The following is an 18345-nucleotide window of genomic DNA, read 5'->3' on the forward strand; positions in this document are numbered from 1 at the left end:
TTCTTCAAGGTACACCAGCGTCACATTTCCCCCCTTAAGAAAAAAACAAACCATTAAACTCCAAACATGGTTTCATTCATCAAACCCTTTCTGTTTCACATTACTAGTATACTATAATAAACATACATACATTCCATCAAAATCAACACATGCAAACAGAACAGTAATATAATCCATTTCAGTCCTTGTCCTCCACCATCGAACACTCCTCCTTTTTCTCATATTCGTGACAAACTGCTTCATCTCCAATGTTCTCCCTTACTCGTTAATTCTGCTTTGATTCCAAATCCAAACTCAGTTTGTTGTTGCGATGAAAAATTAGCTCTGGTAATGTTCTCACAGAACTAGGCAAGATCAGCAGAATAATCCATTACATACATATAGTCAAGGCCATTCAGAAAGGTAATTTTATCTCTGTCCCCTTTCTTATTCATTGGCCTTAGCTCCTTCTCTGCCAAGTAATTCGACTCTTTTGTTTGTTCTGGATCTGCACCATCACGTTCTGCACACTCTTTGACAAAGACACATGACAGACTGTCTTTCTTGGTGTCAGAACCCATTTCAACCATGGTTCCACAGGTCACTGCAGCAGTTACACTGTTGCGAAAACCACCATAAGGTATTCGAACACCAGCTGTGTACAGTACAGTTTCACTATGCATCCGCATCTCTGCACTCTGTACAGAATTATTATGATGTGGAGATGCCAGCGTCAGACTAGGATAAACACAGTAAGAAGTCTCACAACACCAGGTTAAAATCCAATCGGTTTATTTGGTAGCACAAGCCACAAGCTTTCAGAGCGCTGCTCCTTCATCAGGTGAGTGGGAGTTCTGATAACAAACAGGGCGTATAAAGACTCTTATCGGACAACAAATTTTATGAAATTGGGCACACAATATGGAAGCAGACTAAAGTTACACTCAGAGCCTCTCCACTAAAAATTAGCAGGCAAGAGCATGCTTTTAGAATGCAAATGAGGGCTAGCACATATGGGAAGCTGGACAGGATGGCACCTACAGGAACTAAATCCCCACCCCATCAAAATCAGCACCTTTAAAACAGTCAAACAATCCATGGAGACACCTAAAATTAGCATAGCTAAGGAAACGTTCCTGACACCTCAAACCTCTTTTGAGATCAATGACACACCTATGGTTCAAACCCCAGAGATTCTAGACCATTAATAACCAATCAGACAAAACGATTAACACAAACTTAAAACAATTTACTCAACACTTGAAAACATCGAGACAGGACGGCTAAGGTCGAATACTGTAAACAAAGTGTTAGCATTTGAATCACATACTCCACCAAAGTTCAGGTATAACTATAGCCTGCTGCGAGGGACTGTTAGAACGCTTTCGGGACAGTCCGATTGTATGTCCTGACTGCGCTTCTCCGTCGACGTAAAAGAAAATAAAGCTGTGCCATTACTGAACTTCACCCTGAGTCCGTAGCGGTCATTTTGCCCACTCACGCTAACAAAGACACAAACTCAATTTACAAAATAATGGTTGGAATGCGCTTACATTGTCCACTCATGTTGTCTGTACCTTTAAGACTTCAGTATCTGTAAAGACTCACATTCTAACTATTACTTTGTAAATTGAGTGTGTGTCTTTATATGCCCTGTTTGTGAACAGAACTCCCACTCACCTGATAAAGGAGCAGTGCTCTGAAAGCTTGTGGCTTGTGCTACGAAATAAACCTGTTGGACTTTAACCTGGTGTTGTGAGGCTTCCCAGAATCATTATGCCAGCAGTTCATTTTAGATAAAGGTACGATTTTAGCAAGCAGTCTGCTTCCGCATTGTCGTCCTTTTCTTTGATCCACATTAGTATGATACTTCCACTCCTCAATCTTCTATTTTAGATCACAATGACTGTTGATGTAACCACACTTTTCTTTGCATAGATCATGAGCTGTTTTTGACAATCTTGCAATTTATGTTCAGGCAATTTGAATAACTCAGGAACATGTTCCATAACAAAACTTGACTTGCAGCTGTCTCCACATCTACTCACTTCCTTTGTTCACATCATTGTCCATTAGTTTGTTCTTCTTCTCCACCTCTACCAGTTTTGCGCGACTGATGATAAAGAAGATGATAAAGAAAGGAAGGATAGACTATGAATCTAAACTAGCACTAAATGTAAAAAAGGATAGTAAGAGTTTTTATAAATATATAAAGAGGAGGAGGCTGGCTAGGGTGAATGTTGGACCCTTAGAGAATGAGAGGGGGGATTTAGTGGTGGAGGATGAGGAAATGGCGGAGGCCTTGAATAAGTTTTTTGCTTCGGTCTTCACGGAGGAGGACGCGAATAGTTTGCCGGGTGTTAACGATGGAAAGATGGTAGGAGTTGAGGGCCTGAATGAGATCATTGTCACTAGAGAGGTAGTGCTCTACAGACAAGTGGGACCGATGGTGGACAAGTCCCCAGGACCGGATGGAATGCATCCCAGGGTTCTGAAGGAAATGGCAGAGGTGATAGTGGATGCCTTGGTGATTATTTTCTGAACCTCGCTGGACTCCGGGGAAGTGCCGGAAGATTGGAAAACGGCTAATGTTACGCTGCTGTTTAAAAAGGGTAGCAGGCAAAAGGCAGGGAATTATAGGCCGGTTAGTTTAACGTCTGTTGTAGGAAAAATGCTTGAATCTGTCATCAAAGAAGAAATAGCGAGGCACCTTGAGAAGAATTGTTTGATAGAGCAGACGCAGCATGGATTCGTTAAGGGGAAGTCGTGTCTGATGAATTTATTGGAATTCTATGAGGATGTGTCTAGTGCGGTGGACGAAGGGGAACTGGTGGATGTGGTGTTTCTTGATTTTCAGAAGGCGTTTGATAAAGTGCTGCACAAAAGGTTGTTACAGAAGGTGTTAGAGTGGATAGAGGATTGGCTGTCTAATAGGAGGCAGAGAGTAGGTGTCAATGGGTGCTATTCCGATTAGCAGTTGGTGACTAGTGGAGTGCCCCAGGGATCGGTGCTGGGGCCTCAGCTATTTACCATTTATATAGATGATCTGGAGGAGGGAGCTGAGTGTAAGGTGTCGAAATTTGCTGATGACACGAAGATAAGTAGAAAAGCAAATTGCGTGGAGGGTGTAGAAAGTCTGCAGAGGGATCTAGATAGGCTCAGCGAGTGGGGGAGGACCTGGCAGATGGACTACAATGTTGGCAAGTGTGAGGTTATCCACTTTGGCAGGAATAATAGTAGGAAGGACTACTACTTAAAGGGCGAAAAGCTGCAGCATGCTACGGTGCAGAGGGACCTGGGGGTCCTTGTGCATAAGTTGCAAAAACCCAGTCTGCAGGTGCAGCAGGTGGTCAGGAAGGCAAATGGGATGCTGGCCTTCATAGCGAGGGGGATTGAATATAAAAGTAGGGAGGTCTTGCTGCAACTGTACAGGGCACTGGTGAGGCCGCAGCTGGAGTACTGTGTGCAGTTTTGGTCACTGCACTTGCGCAAGGATATTTTAGCCTTGGAGGGAGTGCAGAAGAGATTCACTAGGCTGATACCGGAGTTGAGGGGGTTGAGCTATGAAGAGAGGCTGAATAGACTGGGCTTGTACTCATTAGAGTTTAGAAGGATGAGGGGGGATCTTATTGAGACGTACAAGATGATGAAGGGGATGGATAGGGTAGAGGTGGAGAGGTTCTTCCCGCTCAGAAAGGACAGCAGGACTAGAGGGCACAGCCTCAAGATAAGGGGGAGGGCAGTTTAGAACAGAGTTGAGGAGGAACTTCTTCACTCAAAGAGTGGTGAATCTCTGGAATTCTCTGCCCGTTGAAGTGGTGGAGGCTACCTCGCTAAATATATTTAAGTCACGGGTAGATAGGTTTTTGACGGACAAGGAAATTAAGGGTTATGGGGAGAAAGCAGGAAAGTGGAACTGATCCACTTCAGATCAGCCATGATTTTATTGAATGGCGGGGCAGGCTCGAGGGGCTAGATGGCCTACTCCTGCTCCTATTTCTTATGTTCTTATGATTGAGACTTTCAGCTGCTGCGTCTCAGTCTGAGTAAACATCAGCTTTTCCATCTGAATGTGGGCCAACTTGAAAAGGTCATGCTTGCAAGGAAGGTGTTTAATTGGAACAGCTCTTTCTACAACTATCTCACTCCCAATTACCTTTGTACTTCCCTGTGTATTTCCGCATACTCGTCCATGTGATATTAATAACTCGTTAGGTCAGTTCGATTTTCCTCTGAAAGGTATTTCAATAATTTATCCCAATTTTTAATAATGTCCCCATTTTCCAATTTAACTTGAGGAATGTCAAATTCGGAGTCATCTGGATTTGATTCTTCACTCTGAGTTATAACCACTTTCCTTCAGGAATAAGATACAAAAATCTGAGGTCATGTACCGACCGATTCAAGAACAGCTTCTTCCCTGCTGCTGGCAGACTTTTGAATGGACTTGCTTTGCATTAAGTTGATCTTTCTCTACCCTAGCTATGACTGTAACACTACATTCTGCACTCTCTCGTTTCCTTCTCAATGAATGGTATGTTTTGTCTGTATAGCCCGCAAGAAACAATACTTTTCACTGTATGTTAATACGTGACAGTAATAAATCAAATCAAATTTTAAAAAATCCTCCTTTTGCTTTCCTTTCATATCAAAATAGATCATTGGATCATACAGTGCAGAAAGAGGCCCTTCAGCCTATCGAGTCTGCACCGACCACAATCCCATCCAGGCCCTATCCCCATATCCCTACATAGTTTACCTGCTAATCCCTCTAACTTACGCATGTCAGGACACTAAGGGGCAATTTTAGCATGGCCAATCAACCTAACCCGCACATCTTTGGACTGTGGGAGGAAACTGGAGCACCCGGTGGAAACCCATGCAGACATGAGGAGAATGTGCAAATTCCACACAGACAGTGACCTGAGCCGGGAATCAAACCCAGGTCCCTGGAGCTGTGAAGCAGCAGTGCTAACCACTGTGCTACCGTGCCGCCCTATTCACATGATACATTCTCTGAGCTTTCCTTCTCCCTCGTGTAGTAATCAAATAATTCACCACACTCAATTTCCTTTCAATTTGATAAGGATCACTAAACTTTTCAAAGGTTCATCTACCACTGGTAGCAGTATTCATAGAACAGAATTCATAGAATCCCTACAGTACAGAAGGAGGCCACTTGGCCCATCGAGTCTATACCAACCACAATCCCACCCAGACGCTATTCCAGTGACCCCACATGATTACCCTGCTTATCTCCCTTACACTAGGGTCAACTTGGCATGGTCAATGAACCTAAACCGCACATCTTTGAACTGTGGGAGGAAACTGGAGCACCCAGAGGAATCCCAAGCTGACATAGGGAGAATGTGCAAACTCCATACAGAGAGTGACCCAAGGCCGGAACTGAATCCAGCTCTTTGGCGCTGTGAGGCAGCAGTGTTAACTGCTGTGCCACTGCACTGCAATACTAAGGCTTTATCCCCACTACAAAACTACAAATTTTTGATTTCTTATTGGCTTCCTGTTTCATCACATGCTGTGCTACTTTTAAATATTATCTAGTCAATTCACCTGCTCTATTCAATCTTTCCCCAAAATTTGAGCTATCGTCCAATAATGTAGTCTCAGAACGCTCACATAACACTCGCCTCAATTTCTCCTTAATCGATTTAGGTGGTCCTCTTACCTCATGACCAAAAATCAATTCAAATGGACTAAGAACAAAGAACAAAGAAAATTACAGCACAGGAACAGGCCCTTTGGCCCTCCAAGCCTACACCGATTATGCTGCCGGACTTAACTAAAACCCCCTACCTTTCAGGGGACCATATCCCTCTGTTTCCATCCTATCCATGTACTTGTCAAGATGCCCTTAAAAGTCACTACTGTATCCTCTTCCACTACCTCCCCTGGCAACGAGTTCCAGGTACCCACTACTCTCTGTGTAGAAAATCTGCCTCGTACATCTCCTTTAAACCTTGCCCCTCGCACCATAAACCTATGACCCCGAATAATTGACTCTTCCACGCTGGGAAAAAGCTTCTGACTATTCACTCTGTCCATGCCTCTCATAATCTTGTAGACTTCTATCAAGTCTCCCCTTAACTTCTGTCGCTCCAGTGAGAACAAACCAAGTTTCTCCAACTTCTCTTCATACCTAATGCCCTCCATACCAGACAACATCCTGGTAAATCTTCTCTGTACCCTTTCCAAAGTCTCCACATCCTTCTGACAGTCTGGCGACCAGAATTGAACACTATATTCCAAGTGCGGCCTAATTGAGGTTCTATAAAGCTGCAACATGACTTGTCAATTTTTAAACTCAGTACCCTGGCCAATGAAGGTGAACATGCCGTATGCCTTCTTGATTACCTTCTCCACCTGCATTGCCACTTTCAGTAACCTGTGTCCCTCCTATAGTTCAAAGATGTGTGGTTTGGTTCATTGACCATGCCAAGTTGACCCTAGTGTAAGGGAGATAAGCAGGGTAATCATGTGGGGTTACGGGAATAGCGTCTGGGTGGGATTGTGGTTGGTGTAGACTCGATGGGCCAAGTGGCCTCCTTCTGTACTGTAGGGATTCTATGAATTCTATTCTGTGAATACTGCTACCAGTGGTAGATGAACCTTTGAAAGGTTTAGTGATCCTTATCAAATTGAAAGGAAATTGAGTGAGGTGAATTATTTGATTACAACGCCAGGTAGAAGGAAAGCTCAGAGAATGTATCATGTGAATAGGGCGGCACGGTTAGCCCAGGTCCCTTTGCCTATCAATACTCTTAAAGGTTCTGCCATTTAATGTATATTTACTATCTGTATTAGACTTTTCAAAATGTATTACCTCACATTTGTCCGGATTAAACTCCATCTGTTATCTCTCCGCCCAAGTCTCCAACTGATCTATATCCTGCTGTATCGGCTGGTAGTTCTTTTCGCTATCCGCAAATCCACCTCTGTGTCTTCCACAAACTTACTAATTAAACCAGGTACATTTTCCTCCAAATCATTTATATATATTACAAACAGCAAAGGTCCCAGCACTGATCCCTGAGGAACACCACTTGTCACAGCCCTCCATTCAGAAACACAGCCTTCCACTGCTACCCTCTGTCTTCTTTGACCAAGACAGTTTTATATCACCTCTGATTCCATGTGACTTCACCTTCTGCGCCAGTCTGCCATGAGAGACTGAATTAGATTGACTCATTAGGTGCATCCCTAATTGCAAAGAGTATAAACGGTATTCCTTTATCCCAATCCTCTGGAAAATCTTGACAATAAGCCCTCAACATTGTCTTTAAAGTTTGATGCCACTGCTCGAACACTTCCTGCGAATCTGAGTGGTACCTGGTTGATTTAAATTTTTTATTCTTAAGCTATCCATAACCTCCTTGAATACGTAAAATTTGATCCTTGATCTAATTGCATTTCTGTGGGTAGTCCATATCTAGTAAAAAAAATTAAGTAACTCCTCTACAATCCTTTTAGCTATGATATTGCATAATGGAATGGCCTCTGGAAACCTAGTAGGCACATCTGTTATAGCCAATATTGATTCCCACTTTTTGTTTTAGGAAGGGATCCCAAACAATCAGTTAACACTCTGGTAAAAGGTTCCTCAAATGTTAGAATAGGTATTAAGGATGCTGGTTTTATCACCACTTGAGGCTTCCCTATGACTTGATATGTGTGACACAACCGACAAAATGTAACTCTATCTTTATGTAATCTAGGCCAACAAAAAGGATGTTGTATTTCAGCTTGAGTTTTCCTTACTGTCAAGTGACGTCCTACTGCTATCTCATGTGCTACTCGCCACACTTCCTTTCTATACCCCACGGGCAATGCCACTTGATGAACTTTTGCCCACTTTTCATCCACCTGAATATATAAAAGTCTCCATTTCCTCATTAAGAAATCATTTTTAAGGTAACATTCTGGTATACACTTAGATTGCTCTTCCATATATGCTTTCTGATACAACTGTTGTATTTCCATATACTTCTGTTGTAACTCTGCCAACTTCCCTGAATGAAAAATATCCTCCTCATTCTCCACCTCTTGTTCTATTCTAACCATCTGATCAAAAATTGTTTTTGACAATTGAACTTCAACTTTCTCATCTTCATTCTTTGATTTCTCCTCTTATCTTAACCTGTGACTTTGTGACCTTGTTACTATACAATCAGGAAAAATCCCTGAATATGCATCCATCAGGAACTCAGTTGTTTGATTTTCCACTGGCTTTTCAACCACAGTAGGCATTACTTCCACCTGTGATCCAGCTATATCATTAGCCTAGATAAACTGTATTCCTGGACAAGATAATTTCTCTGTTTACTCCTATTACCACTTCACCACTCTGTGCTGGACTCTCCAACCTCATCTTACATAATGGAACAGTACTTTTCTCAGCCTGAATTCTACCTTTTCTGGCAATGCTTCTTCCAAACTACATAACTCCTCATCCCTTACCATCAAAGATGGACTTGCTCCCATTTTTCTTAAAATCTTAACTTCTTTACCTATTCTGCCTTGGTTAAAGTCTGCAGTCCTCTGGATTCACTCAGAACACGTTAAAGTCAGGAGAGCTTCTCAGAACCCCAGGGAGAGACTCTGGTCAAGCTACCAACTGCAGAATCTTTGCTACAGATAGCCAGCAGAATTTTCAAAACAACAGGGAGAGAGAGAAAATACTTCTTTTTAGCTTGCTGACCCTTCTAAAACCCAACTCTCACTGCAGCCAAACACAAAATGAAACCTTAAACTCACAGAAAAAACTGTCCAAAAGCATCCTAATAATAACGGTCCTCCTAATAATGCAGGATCGTAAAACTAATCCCAGGGTAAATACAAACAATCACATTGAAGCCACTTAAGTAGCAATAAAAGGACATTTGTAGTCAAGCTGGCAACAATGACATCACAGAAGCTGTGAGAACTGCAGAAATCATGATTTTAAAAAAACTTTCTTCAAAGTACACTAACATCAGTTGTATTATCAACCTGATACCTGTCATAAGCACACTTCTTCATGTTAATCTCAATCTTTTTTATCAACAGGGAGCTCTGGATTTGTTTGCCCTGTCCTTTCCCTTTGAAGGAATACACTGTGAGTGTGCCCAAACTATCTCTTCTTTGAAGGTAGCCCATTGTTCAGCAAGTGTTTTTCCTGCCAGCCTTTCATTCCAATTTTTTTGGCCCAGATCTGTTCCTTTCCCATTGAAGGTGGCTTTGCCCCAGCTAATTATTCCTAATCTGAAGTCTTTTTTGACCTTTTTCATAGCCACTCTAATCCTCATGATCACTCTCTCCTAAATCGAAAACAAAAAATGCTGTTAAGTCTGACAGCATCTTCGGAGAGAGAATAGAGTCTGGATGACCCTTCAGCAGAGCGGTCCTTAAATGTTCTCCTACTGATATTTGATCCACCTAATTCCCAAGAACCAGGACCAGCAGTCCTCCCTTGATGGACAGGAAACATAACTGCAGCAGAAAAATTTTCATTAAACACAATCTATGAACACTAGTCTCTCTCAGCCCTTTACATTACTACTACCCCATTCTATATTTGGGTGAGTAAAGCCCACAAGTGTAGCTACTTTATTATTTTTACAGCAGTCTGTGATTTCCTTGCAAATGTTCCTCTACATACTTTCCGTCTGCCATGGTGAATTTGAACCCAGGTCTCCAGATCTTGCTCTGGGGGTCCCTGGGTTGCTAGTCCAGTGACAACACCACTGTTCACTGCCTTCCCAGATGTTGTATTTTGCAACAAATTAATAATGAAGGTAGAGTGTTCCACCTCTGTACTCTACTGGGCTTGGAACCTGCTTAGGTTTCTGTTTTAGTTTGGGACAAAATTTGCTTTCCTTGTTTTAAAATGAGAGTGCTTGAAGCCACTTTCCTTCAGTTTAGAACGCTTTTCAAAACTAAGATTTCAACATTTCCAAGATGTTTGGAAGTGCTGCATTTTGAGTATATTGTAACTCTGCAGGAACTGTTTCTCCTTTTTTAACTGCGCACTGCAGATTTCTGTATTTAACTCTCCCAGATTTTCCTGCACTCTACTTATTATACATTTTTTGATACTGCAGCTGTCTGAACTTCTGCAACCCACTGAACCTGTGGGGCTGCCACCTATTCTACAATGTAGATACAGCTTCTTTTTTTCAGATGTTTTTGCATCCTGTCTGTGTCACTCAGGTCATTGCAATTTTCTTTGGGGATGTCTTTTTCAACTTTTCATTCAAGTCATCTTCTTTGGTGCGCATCTCACTAGTTTCTAATCCAGCTTCAGTTTTCTGTACCTTGAGATTACTGTTCTGGGTTCTTGCATTTAGCTGCCACCTATCATATCTTAGCAGGTCACCATATCTGATTATAAGGGATCCCCCTGCTGCCTCCATGCCACTCACCTGAGGAAGGAGCAGTGCTCAGAAAGCTCGTGGTTCCAAATAAACATTTTGGATTTTAACCTGGTGTTGTGAGACTTCTTACTATGCCTCCATGTTGTAATACTATGCTCGATGATGTCTTGATGAGGAAGGCTTCAGACTTGTATATTTAAACATAAATCATTTATTGCTAGTCTTTATCTATTTACAATTCCAAGGTATGGTCATGCATGAAGATGTTCCATGGGGGCAGGTTGCTCTAGACTGTTCTCTCCCAGGATCTCTTAGCACATGACTGTATACATCATACCCTAGACAGCACTATTCTCCAGTGCCATATTAACCCTTGCTCTGCTGAGCATCTTTACATTACAATGGTATGCAGGCACAGAACACACCACTTACCTTTCCAGTCTCTTCCTCCAATGTTTCATAAAGTTTGATGCTATAGTGATGAATTTTCTTCAAATTGATCCCAGGGTGAAAATATGTTGTTAAACCAGCCTAATGGAAAATAAAATATTTGGATTTAAGGCCTAAATAAACATAAGAAAACATGTAAATGGCAAAAAAACTTACCTAAGAGGACAAGAACAAACAACTCATTCAAATTGAACTATTGAAGAATTATTTATATTAAAAGAATTTTGCAGCTGTTCCAGCTCTTTATATTAGAATGCAGAAAATGTATAGCAAAAGCCACAATTTGTTATTCTAAGTGAGGAATTAATTCTATTTTTCATTTTTTATCACACAAAGAATTTATTACTGTTGAGTCGTTACATGTTTAAATTAAGGCTCTATATTGAGAAATTCTGTACAAAATATATTAATGAAATGTCCTGAAAGTGTACCAGGTGTTTAGTGAATTGTAACATGATTAAAAATAAGCCATTTTTGTGACTTGCCATTTCCTCGTAATGTTGCCTGCCTCAAAATCTGACATGTACTGTACCCGCTTGGCTTAGTATTGGCACTTTCACCTCTAAGTGTTTTAGTTACAGCCTCAAGACCCATTTCACTTAGCAGTACTAAGTGCTATCTTGTGTGTATGTTAAACTAAGGCCATATAGACTTGTTTACATGGATGTGAAAGAACACATGATACTAGTTGAAGAAAAGGGATGTCCTGATGTCATAACCTCCAAAACAGATTATCTGATTGCATATCTCATCTGCGTGTGGGACCAACTTGGGTGGAAACTGGCTACTGCATCGGCCTGCAAAACAGTTGGCAGACTTCAAAAGCAATTTGCTAGCTTAAAACACTTCGGGACGGACTGTTAGTCTGAAAGGCACTATATCAATATAAGAGCTTTCTTCAACATGTAAGCAAAGCAGAAAGCACCATATGTTAGTAGCAGTAGATCACAATGATTCTGCAGTTTCAATCTCTTTACGTGAAAACTTCAAAATAGATGAGAGTTTGTCAACACAGAACACTTTCAAAATGATCAGTCAAATTTAAAACTAACAGAATCATATCCCAATGATTCAGTGCAGCAGATTTAGGAAGCCTAGATAATTCAGATATGTTTCTAGTTAGTGTTAGATCTAGCTGTGTAATCAAGTATCCAATGGACAGATTGTGGAATCAAAGATGTAACTAAAATGGATAAATTCCTGGTCTACCACTGGTTTGTCAATGCATGCAATGAGTTAGAATGATATTGAATGAATAGCAAACATAAATGTCTTATACTCCACGATTCTCTTCTCGCCCATTTACAGCTCATCATCCTATCAGAAGAACACACTCCTTTCACCAATTTGTTTACCTAGCTTCCCTGAAGTTCATCTACGTTCCTCACCCCACATTCTAACTACTCTCTGGGTAAGACATTCCTCCTGAATTCCCTTTTGAATTTCTGAATAGCCATCTTATGTACGTATATGGAGTAAGAACAAAAAATGCTGGAAATACTCAATTGGTCCAGTATCACCTGCACAGAAACAGAATTAACAGTTCAGATCGACCTTCCATCAGAACTGATTATGACAAAATGTCATTAACCTGAAATGTTAATGCTGTTTCTCCCTCCATAGATGCTGCCTGTATTGCTGTATATTTCTAGTATTTTCTATTGTTTTACTTTTCCAATCTCTATAGTATTTTGCTTCGACATCTATGGGCTGTTCAAGACTTGGTCTCCCCATAAGTGGAAATAACTTCTCTACATTTACCTGTCAAATGTTCTATAATCTTAAAGATCTCTTTGAGATCACTGCTCAGACTTCCCTTTTCTAGAGAAAACAGCCACAGCATGTTTACTCTCACCTGATACAATTTCTGGTATCGCCCATGTAATCTGCTTTGCACTATCTCTAATTCCTCTTTAACTTTTATAATATGGAGATCAGAATTGTGCCCAGCACTCTAAATTTGGTGCCATAAAAAATTAATATAACCTCCTTCTAAGGATGAACCCTAGTGGTTTGTTTGCTTTTTAAAAGGCTTTATTTACCTACGTTAGAACTTACAGATTTCACTAAATGAAATTAGCACAATTAATAAACATTTCATCATATTCATCATCACTGCTAAAAATATTTAAACACAGTAATGGACCAATTTTTCAAAAATGCCTTGAATTCCCTGTTAGGTTCCTGAAAATTAGACGTGGTTAGCATCCAGATTTAGAATTTAGATCTAATAACAAGTTACTTTGGGGAACAAGATAGGATAGTGATTACATTACTAGACTGGTAATCAAGAGACTTGGACTCACAATTTAGAGACATGAATTCAAATCCCACTATAGCAGCTAGAAAATTTAAGTTTAATTGATTATAAATAGATCAGGAATAAAAAGCTAGTATTAATAATTATGTCGATAAAACTAATGTTTTTCATAAAACTCCCTCTGATTCATTGATGTTGGTTTAGGGAGCAAATTTACTGCCCTTACCTATCCTGGTCTACATATGTCTCCAGACCCTGAACAATGTGGTTGACTCTTTAACTGCCTTCTGAAATGGCCCAGCAAGCCATTTGGTTATAGTCAAGAAGATGGCTTACCATATCTTTCTCAAGGACAACTGGAGATGGACAATAAATGCTGGCCTTGCCAGCAGTGCCTGTAACTGCAAATGACATAAGCTTGACCTAATGTTCCATACTATTTCAGAATGATTAGCTCTTACCATACTGAAGTTTCTTTTTGCTAATTTTCCCTCATTCCATTCCCCTGCATCCCTCCATTATACGCTTATCAAAAAGACATCTTGATGACCACTTCTCCCAATTCCATACGATGGGTGATGATAAAATCAATTAAGTAATTACAGCACAGATTCAACTCAATGAGTCAGCACATGGAGTGGAGCAATTTTAGCTTGAGGGACATTCTAATATTTCATTCCTTCATTTTGATTTGATTTGTTATTGTCACATGTATTAATATACAGTGAAAAGTATTTTTCTTGTACGCCATGCAGACAAAAGCATACCGTCCATAGAGAAGGAAGCAGGACAGTGCAGTCATAGCTAGGATGTAGAGAAAGATCAACTTAATGCTTCACTTCATGTGAAGAAGCCTGAGCCACATTCTTCCATCTAGCTGAGTTGCCCTTTGCTGTCACCACTTCTGTAAAAACAGTTAGGGCTACCTGGAAGTCTAAGTATCAAGGAAGATTCTGTAGCAAACACACCATAAATGCACTCTTTGTTATTTTGCTACCAATGACAAACAGAAACTCTTCACCCTATGTTGAAATCTAGTCTGAATCCTAAACGTGGAGCAGTATTTCTGGACTTTTAAGAATGTTTTGGCAAACATTCTGTATTGTAGAAGTGTCAATTTTCCAAGAAATAATCAAACACTCTTGTTCGCTACTTGCAGCAGCCTTTATTTACATGCATTTATTTAACTGGCCATTGTGCTTAAATTTTAGGATGCAACTGAATATAGATTCAATCATATAGAAAATAGGAAAGATTTAAATACTAGGTAATATTTCAGAGCACACATACATAATTACACTGAAATTATTTTCCAGGAGTGTAAATGGTCATGAGAAAAACATGTGCTGCAGTAGAAAAAATACATTATTTTAAACATGTTTACGATAATTCAAGTTAATTAACATGTTTTTACTGAATAATGAATGGATTAGTAATTGGAACACAGCAATGGAGTAGTTAACATATCATAGGCCATGCAGTGTGCACATACTACAAAACAACAAATAAATAAAAATGTCATTTTTCATTGTACATTTGACATCAAAAAGAACTGTACATTTACAATATATCTACACTATATGCATCACACCATTAACAAAGTGCATTAAGTACAAAAGGATAAATATATAAAACATAGTGGAATATCACAGCCTTTATATGTACAATCAATCAGTAAAATATCCAGATATATCATTGCTTGTCAAATCGTGTAATATTAATGATCATCAAATCGTGTGATTCCATCAGGGGAGCCCGTCGTCTGCCGTTAGCCCCCCTCCAAAGAAAACGGAAAACAATTAACAGAAAACAATAAGAAATCACTTTTTCCAGTATTATATGTATATATTTAGAACACCATTCTCAGGACAGTGCTTCAAATCTTGTGAATGCAATATTGGCTGCAATTTTACCATCCCACCCTCCATCAGAGCAGGCGAAGGGCAGGCCATGGCAAGGTCCATTGACCTCAGGTGGGATTTTACGGTTTTGCGATGAGCAAAATCCCACTCTATGGCTTTAAAACACAACTTGCACGTTTCTAAGATAAAAGCAAAATACTGTGGATGCTGGAATCTGAAACAAAAACAGAAAATGCTGGAAAATCTCAGCGGGTCTGACAACATCTGTGGAAAGAGAATAGAGCCTCCTTCCGCATACGCTGTCAGACCGGCTAAGATTTTACAGCATTATCTGTTTTTGTTAAACTTTTCCAATGTGTTTACAGTTTCATTTATATCCCTACAGCATTCTATAAAACTTTTCCTCATATCTCGGATTCTTTCCTCCTAAGATTATGGTGATATAGGGGATGGATTTGGTCATATGTAGTCCTCACCTTCTGTTGAGAATATTTCTTGCCCGAGTACAAATCTGTGTGCCAGAAGTCAGAAAATTGTTCAGTAATACAAACTGAAGATGTGAGCTGGCGAACCACTCAGCTTCTGCCTTCATTGTTTGTCATGTTATTTGAACCCATTTGACTATTAACACATTCCCAAATATTATAGAAACTGTCCAGAATTGCTTTATGTCTGAACAGTGAAATTACTTAATGTACTCATTGTACAGTATACTGCAATGTCAAACTGGTGTTGTGTTTGTCAGGTGACATAAAGGATTTCATGGCACTTATTCAAAACAAAACAGATTCTCTCAGTACCCTGGCTAACATTCACCTGTAAACTAACATGGCCAAAAAAAAAGTCCAATTACTTTATTCCTGTTTGCAGAGCTTCACTGTAAACAAATTGCCTAATGTTGACTTGCCCAATAGTAACTTCATTTCAACGGGAATTTATTGACCTTTAGGATAGCCTGAGGACATGAAATGTAGTTTATAGGGCAAGTTTTTTCTCCCTGTTAGCCTTACCTGTTGTACTGGGCAGCACAGTAGCACAGTAGTTAGCACTGCTGCTTCACAGCTCCAGGGACCTGAGTTCAATTCTGGGCTTGGATCACTGTCTATGTGGAGTTTCCTCTGGGTGCTCCAGTTTTCTCCCACAGTCCAAAGATGTGTGAGTTAGGTTGGTTGATTGGCCATGCTAAAATTGCCCCTTAGTGTGCTGAGATGTGTAGGTTAGAGGGATTACTGGGTAAATATGTAGGGATATGCGGGTAGGGCATGGATGGGATTGTGATCAGTGCAGACTCAATGGGCCAGATGGCCTCCTTCTGCACTGTAGGGTTTCTATGATACTGCCATAATTCTGACAGCCCTACATTTAAGTTAAAGTTTATTTATTAGTGCCACCAGTAGGCTTACATTAACACTACAATGCACTGCAAATCGCCTAGTCGCCACACTCCGATACCTGTTCAGGTACACTGAGAGAGAATTTAGCATAGCCAAGCACCTACCCAGCATGTCTTTCAGACTGTGGGGAGAAACCAAAGCACCCGGAGGAAACTCACACAGACATGGAGAGAATGTGCAGACTGTACACAGTGACCCAAGCCAGAAATCGAACCCAGGTCCCCAGCGCTGTGAGTCAGCAGCACTAACAGCTATGCCACTGTGCCACCCATTGAAGTGCTCAACCATATTACCATCAGTGGACACATGCAGCAATATGTAATTTCAACTCTGTTATAATGCCTGCACTGCTAAACTGACACTGATTTGTAAGTTATGTCAACTAAACTGTTGCACTTTACCTTAAGTATGTTTGTTTTCAAGAGGGGAAAAGGTTCAAATGACAGCAAAGGTTGCTTTACAGCGTAAATCAATATTTCCTTACTGCGTGCCATGTAGAGCCCGCTGTTAGCTCCGATTTTTCCAGCAAAACCACATCTTTCATCCCTGCTTTGGCAAGATGATAAGCCAGGCTAACTCCGACACAGCCACCTCCAATAATCACTGTTTCCGCTTTATCTTTCCACCATTTTGCAGGGGATTGTGGCTGTTCATTTTCGTTGCTAATGTACGGAAGAACAGAAAGAATTAATACAATTACTTCAAACTGTATCACAGGCTGCATTGTATCACACGATAAAGTATTGAGAAACTTCATATATTCTTACACATAGACCATATTATACATACTTCACATATAATTCAGAAACTTTTTAGTGTCATTACTGTTTCCTTTAATATACTCCCAACCATACTTTGATGAAACGCTCACATTGCTATAAGTATAGTCCGATTCACTGTAAGGACTGCCTCAGCACAGAATATATGCCAAATGCATCTTACTGCAAAAATGTAAACAGATCCAAGTGACGGCTGAAGGCAATTGTCCTCATCTGATCAGGTCATTATGTGGGGAGATGGTGGTGTAGCGGCAATGTCACCGGACTAGTAATCTAGAGCCGTAAACTCATGCTTCGGGGGCGATGGGTTCAAATCCACCACGTTTCAAATTTAGAAATCTATCTGGAACATAAAGCTAGTTGTGGCAATGGTCGCCATGAAGCTTCCTGCTGTCAAAACCCATCTGGCTGACATTTGAGAAGGAAAATCTGATATCCTCTAACTGGTCTTGCCTACATTTATGACTCCAGACCCATAGCTAACCACTCAATTCAATGGCAAATAGGGATGGGCAACCAAATGCCCATGTCCCACGAAAAAGAAAGATATGGACACAGTTAGGATGCAGTGGAGTTTCTGTCTGTGCTGTACGTTCAACACGTTCCCTCACACTGGGCTTCCCATCTCACAGAGGGTTTCTGAGCACATTCTAATCTTAGACTCAAATCAGAGCAAATGAAAGAGGAGAACAGGGTGGAGAGAACAAAAATAAAGAGATACACTATATCTATATGTCATATATATAGATAGATAGATAATCTCAATCTGTAAACGAGCCTGCAAGGAAATATTGTCTGTCCAATGTACGGAGCACAGCATGCAACAGCCAGAATTTTGGTCACAGCGATTTAACAAACATATTTCTTTATTTGCACGGAATGGAATATGATCAATGCCCGCAAGATGAAACACCCAAATGGCAGAGCATGCAGAGGGTTTGCAGACAAGGCTGGCTTTGGAAGGCACTCACTCACCCCTCCGCGGATGGTGCGCTGCCTACGGGACGGACAGGAATCCAGCGGGAGAGCTCAACTCCAACAGCCCGCTTCCCACCGAGGAAAGGCTTTAGCAGGCGCCACATGGCCAGATCCTCCAAATAAAACACTGCTGGGGGCTATAGAGGGCTGCCAAAAACAAAATCCCACTCGGATTGCCTCTCTCCCTTAAGAGTCTGTGCACAACTATGAGCCCCCAACTCCCCACCCTTAGTAACCCCTAACTCTGGATACACTCCCTCACTCTGCCCC

At 40.7% G+C, this 18345-nt stretch overlaps 1 protein-coding gene across 1 annotated transcript in view; it reads right to left on the bottom strand.

The window, feature by feature from the left end:
* The window catches only part of dmgdh (dimethylglycine dehydrogenase), a 110726-nt gene extending 92404 nt beyond the window's left edge, over positions 1–18322 (bottom strand). The window contains exons 1-3 of the mRNA XM_080189342.1: positions 18073–18322; positions 16803–16980; positions 10785–10883 (exon numbers count right to left, since the gene is read on the bottom strand). Of these exons, the coding sequence (XP_080045468.1) occupies positions 10785–10883; positions 16803–16980; positions 18073–18179 (384 nt within the window). The 5' untranslated portion in view covers positions 18180–18322. The remainder of the gene's footprint in view (positions 1–10784; positions 10884–16802; positions 16981–18072) is intronic.
* Positions 18323–18345: the final 23 nt, after the last annotated feature.

This window comes from Carcharhinus amblyrhynchos, chromosome 5 (assembly GCF_965287045.1).
Source record: "Carcharhinus amblyrhynchos chromosome 5, sCarAmb.v2.hapA, whole genome shotgun sequence".
Taxonomy (NCBI): domain Eukaryota; kingdom Metazoa; phylum Chordata; class Chondrichthyes; order Carcharhiniformes; family Carcharhinidae; genus Carcharhinus; species Carcharhinus amblyrhynchos.